Source organism: Notothenia coriiceps, unplaced genomic scaffold (assembly GCF_000735185.1).
Source record: "Notothenia coriiceps isolate Sejong01 unplaced genomic scaffold, NC01 NC01_scaffold00033951, whole genome shotgun sequence".
NCBI lineage: Eukaryota > Metazoa > Chordata > Actinopteri > Perciformes > Nototheniidae > Notothenia > Notothenia coriiceps.
In genome coordinates, this window is record NW_011366652.1 from 1 (window position 1) to 5,614 (window position 5,614).

The window sequence follows — 5,614 nt, forward strand, 5'->3', positions numbered from 1 at the left end:
TGTGTGTGTGTGCGTGCGTGCGTGCGTGCGTGCGTGCGTGCGTGCGTGCGTGCGTGCGTGCGTGCGTGCGTGCGTGCGTGCGTGCGTGCGTGCGTGTGTGTGGGTCTGTAGGGTATTAGTTATTTCATGTTCAAAGGTATCCTGGTGGATCATCCCAAAGAGCTGGCTAAATTCATCTTCTACACCAGACGGCTCAACTGGAAGATGCTGAGGGTTTATCTGGATGAGAGGTAACAAGAACAGAGGGAACACCCAGAAACATTTTACCATGTGAAACTGTGGAAAGGTGTTTGGGTCTACTGTCTACTGTATAGTCATATTGTGAATCAGGGAATGATGAGACATTCAAAGTTTAATGTTAGAAATGTAAATTAAGAATAGAAACTGCTGGATGCTAACTTGCATATGTTGGGCAATTTGCACAATTACCACAAATTACGTTAATTAGCATACATTTCCATTATAGCGGACAATTGTTGATGAAAATGGCTTGGCCGATTTGGACAGTTTTGGATTGGTTTTGGGGGTTATTGATGTTGCTGGGTCCATTTATTGGTAAACATTTGGCCACTTTCTGGTTAAAACTGTCATTTTTAATCCTGTTAACTATCATTAATGGATTCAGCATCCCCACTAACGGCCAACAACACTCCAAAATTCTTCAAATCGGCCAAAACATTTTCATTAACTATTGTCCACTTAGGCTATAATGCCATTAATTTCCCAACATATGCTAGTTAGCATCCTGCATTTCTCTCTGCTGGGGACCCCTATACATTTCTATCATAAAACTTTGGGGTACTCAACATTTCCGGTTCACTATGCTGGCAACTAGACATGAAACAATGATATTGCTGCATGTAAAAATGAATAAATATTGCTTCTATCATGCCTTTCAGTCTATGTGTCTTTGTGTGTGCAGGCGGGATGTTCTGGACGAGTTGGTGACGCTCCATAACTTCAGTAACCAGTTTCTCCCCAACGCTCTGAGGGACTTTTTCAGACACATCCACGCCCCCGAGGAGAGGGGCGAGTATCTGGAGACCCTCATCACCAAGTTCAGCCACAGATTCTGTACCTGCAACGCCGGCCTGGTCCGAGATCTGGGCCTTAATCCTGGTTAGTACACGCATAGCATGGCACACACACTGGTGTAGAAGATGAATTTAGCCAGCTCTTTGGGATGATCCACCAGGATACCTTTGAAAATGAAATAACTAATACCCTACAGACAGACACACACACACACACACACACACACACACACACACACACACACACACACACACACACACACACACACACACACACACACACACACACACACACACACACACACACACACACTGCAGAAGATTAATTTGAATGGCAATACAAAATCTTTAATGGACACAGTTCATTTCATGCCCGTTCAATTATTTTTGGATTAATTTCAACATGTAACCACGATTTTTGCTGAAGGGGACACTTAACATTTTAAAGTTAAAAAAATTATTTGGTTATGGTTATATCTTATACTGGAGTTAATGAACATGTCATTTTTTAGATTAAAGATTTTCTATCCTGCAATTTCTTGTTACAGGCTCTCATATACACAGACGGGATACATCAGTGGAAACTCAAATGATGCATTTGTTGCTGTGAACACTAATTTCCTCACAGTTGTGTACATTGTATTCTTCACCTGAAGGTGGCGCTAGAGGAATGCAAATGGATGTCCCAAATGAAGTGAATGAAACCATAAATATATTCAGTAAATTCTGAGGTAGAGAGAATATATTTTATTAATAACAATGATCTGGTCAACATTTAGATTTGACGGTGTATGGATTTTATTTGTTTTATTTTGAAGCTACCACACTTCTGACCAATCGGCTCATCCACAATATGAAAGTGAACCGTGAAGGTTTTATTTAAGTAATCACTGGCTTCAGTAGGTCAATGTACTGTGCATATACCAATGGAGGGCTTTGTTAATGTCAGCCGAGCGTACAGTCTCTGTTGCTGGTAACTCCTCGGACATGCTCATGTGATTAGCAGGATTAGTGTAATGGTTTGAGCCCAAGGCTAGAGATGGATGGCTGCCGCTCATTTCACCCTTTGGAAAGGATTGGCCACAGCAGAGGCTAACAGTTTATTTGTGACATTATCCATAAATATGTGTCTTATTAATCGTTTTCAGATAGAATTAGAGATAATAACTTGTTTACGATCTGATATTAGGATTCCATGCTTAAAATCCATGACAGGGTTCTGCATTCTGCAATCAAGCTATATGGAACACTAATGCAGGGTTTGTGTACAGCTAACCTCACCCCTCCCACCAGGTCTGACCATTACCTTCTTCACAATGTGTACATATACCAAGAAAAACAAGTACAAATGTAAAAAAAGAAAAAAAAGAAAAAAAGGGACATAGTATTGAAATAATTAACAAGATAACATAAAACCTGTTTAAGTAAACACTATAGTTGCAGGGAGGAAATAGTTAACAGCTCGTTTGTCTCCATACAGTTAAAAGTGGGGTAAAAAAGAGCCTATATATCAATAGTTACAAAACCATGATTATAAGATATAGAACAAACGTATCTATTACCTATTCTCTTGTAAAAATTGTTATCAATCCAAATGTGAACTTGAAAGTAAGGCTACCCTTTGGAATCTGTCTCCAGATATGTAAGAAGCCCACCCCATGTATTTGGATGGTCTCCTGGTTTCCCCTTCAGGTTATCTGAAAAGGTTTTCTAAGCCGTTTTTCAACAATGTATCTTGTTTCCCGCTGTGCCAGCTTAATACAAAATAGTGCTTTGGTCCCTGGGTGGGGCTTCGAACGATAACAATAGATGAAAAATCACTTGGCCAATTCAGCCAAAGTGGATTTTGAGTCAATTTCTGAATTTTTTTAGGATCCCAGGTGGCAGTTTTAACCAGAAAGTGGACATGTTTGTACTCTCGTTGGGCTATTCATTATTGTTTACATGGACTATAATGCCAAGTTAGCATCCAGCAGTTTCTATGTGCTGGGCTGGGGGACCCGTACTATAGATTTCCAACATAACACTCAACATTTCCTGGTTCTCAAAAGGACTCTAGGAGCTGGGACTAGACTGTTAGTGCCCCACACACCTGATGTTCTCCCCCCCCCCCCGCAGATGCTGTGTACGTGCTGTGCTACAGTCTCATCCTGCTGTCCATCGACCTGACCAGCCCCCACGTCAAAAACAAGATGTCCAAGAGGGAGTTCATAAGGAACACTCGCCGAGCAGCACATAATGTCTCCGATGACTTTGTGGGCCATCTCTATGACAACATATACCTGATCGGACACGTGGCTGCGTAGCTGCCGTCCCAACTCTCATACTGCACTGAAGATAGGACACATGTCTGGGGAGAACGGAACACTGTGGAAATGGATTCAACAATATTCACCACAACCACTGAGTCTTGGTAGAATGGTTAAGAAAAACCAATAAAATCCACCACTGCACTGTGAGAGACTCTGCTACCAGATATGTTATTAGATTTGTATCAGAGGTGTGAAACATCTGAAGTGTCTTTAAAACCAAGTCACTGCAAAGAAGGAAGTTTTAAAGAGGAACCATGAAGACGAGCTCTGACACTGCACTGACGGATGGTGACTGCTGATGGGTGGAGGAGGAGCTTCCCCCTCCGCCTGCCACACATGCCGGGACAGTCCTGCTGCTTTCCTATTGGACAGCTGCTTTGGGTTCACTAGTAGGACAAACTCTGGCTATTTCTTCTAGGAAGTGGCACTGACGACCACTCACTAATATCACTAACAGCATTTACCAGCGGGACTCATGACGGAGGTGCCTTGGAGCTCTATGGCTGCACCTTCATACATCATGCAGCCGTAACATGCAGAAAGCTAGCTGGAACAGCTTTCTGTGGCTCATACTACATCTTTCTCTTTTCAGTTTTATGACAAAATGAAAAACACAACAACACTTTCATGCAATAATATGTTAATAATGTTATCCTTAATCTTACACAAGTAAGATATGTGATATGTGTTCCAAGATAAAGGCGTCAAACTGCACGGACCAAGGTAAAAAAAGACGTTTCAGTCGGCTGAGTGTCACCAATCAACGCCTACACCTGCCATATAGGGCTGGTCCACTCTCAGGAATATTCCAATATAGGATATTCAAATCTAAAATACAAATGATGATGATGCTAAGGTGATGGAAGGAATATGAATCAAGCATGAAGTTTGTTATAGTTGTATGTTTAATACTTGTTAATTTAGGTCATTTTATATTATAATTAAGTCAAATACATGTTTTTTTTCTCCTGGGGAGAATGCCACACTAACATACCTGTCCAATTTTAAGTTTGTTTAAACTTGCAAAGTAAAAAAACAGACAACTAATTTTAGAAACATGTAAATCCTAAGGACTGCGTGGATTGTAATGGATTGTTTCATGTTGCATCTCATGGTCACACATGAAAGGAAGAGTAAATAGACACTGAGTATTTTCAGTGTGGCAGGAACCAGCTGTATGAAATTGAATGTATTAATATACATGAAACGAGGGAAATATTTAATCTCTGTGCTTTGAAGGTGACGGATCTGAAGCAGCTGCTTGTTAGCTGCTTAAAACAAAAGTGTTTGTGAAGCGAGGGTCTGTGATGGACCTGGATCTAATTCTGCCATCGGTACCAAGGTCATGGCGAGAGTGTAGAGATGACAAAGTAAAGTGAAGTAGAACAGCAGATGTTTATCAAGTCATCCTGCAGTTCAGACGCTTGACTGGTCACACGAGGACAGAGCAGTAAGTTGTATAAGGTTCATGAAGTTCTTGTGTTTTAACAACATACACATATTAACCCCTCATTGCCACAGCTTTAGTGTCAGTTACTGAAGTCCTGGCCTTCAATTTATATCAGGAAGATATTGCTGCCAAGACTTAATGGCATAATCCATCAATTTCAATTAGACATGTAGTCATAATTACTGTCAAGCACTCCAGCTGTAATCCTGTCAAAAGCACTGTCATTCTTCCAGAAATGACTGATCTCAAATTATGAATTTATCATCAACAGTGCACAGTCATGGGCAAATCAGATTTTTTTTAAACATATAATAAGCAGTGTGTTAAAGTAAAAAAGGTAAAATATTTGTGTAGTTAAAAATGATGGATTACTTTGTGTCAGTTCAGGAATATGTGTGATTAGTTTTTAATGGATTGGTTTTTGCAATAGTGAAAGTGGATGGCAGCACTACAAAACAGAAGAGACGTGGAAATCTGTTGAAATGGAAGTGTACAATAAACTCGAATGTGGACATAATGATGGCTTCTAACATTTAAATATGAAACATATTTTCCGCTGCACTGATTCCCATCAGACCTGAAAGTAGCATGAAGTCGCTGAGCCCCAGCAGCTAGCATGTAGCCGCAGCTAACAGGCAGCAGGAACAGCAAGACAGACATTTTTTATTTAAACCTCTATTTTTTTAATGAAGTGTTTTTATCCTAACCTAGATAACTAGTTGCAATTTGTAACAAATATGAATTTGTATATTTTTTTCAAAGTAAATTCTCTGTAAGGATTCTCTGCATTAGATTGTAAATCTGACCATGGTTATACT

General features: G+C 40.2%; 1 protein-coding gene across 1 annotated transcript; it reads left to right on the forward strand.

Annotated features, from left to right (window-relative positions):
* Window positions 1-64: 64 nt before the first annotated feature.
* On the forward strand, window positions 65-5,313 carry fbxo8 (F-box protein 8). Its single transcript, XM_010790263.1, has 3 exons — window positions 65-230; window positions 923-1,119; window positions 3,153-5,313. Exons 1-3 carry the CDS (start codon window positions 127-129, stop codon window positions 3,338-3,340), a joined length of 489 nt encoding a protein of 162 aa, XP_010788565.1. The 5' UTR covers window positions 65-126; the 3' UTR covers window positions 3,341-5,313.
* The last annotated feature ends 301 nt before the right edge of the window (window positions 5,314-5,614 follow it).

Coding starts and splice junctions, on each gene's coding strand:
- fbxo8 (XM_010790263.1), top strand. CDS start 127: ATGTTCAAAGGTATCCTGGTGGATCATCCCAAAGAGCTGGCTAAATTC. Junction 231..922: donor AGGGTTTATCTGGATGAGAG/GTAACAAGAACA, acceptor TTGTGTGTGCAG/GCGGGATGTTCTGGACGAGT. Junction 1,120..3,152: donor AGATCTGGGCCTTAATCCTG/GTTAGTACACGC, acceptor CCCCCCCCGCAG/ATGCTGTGTACGTGCTGTGC.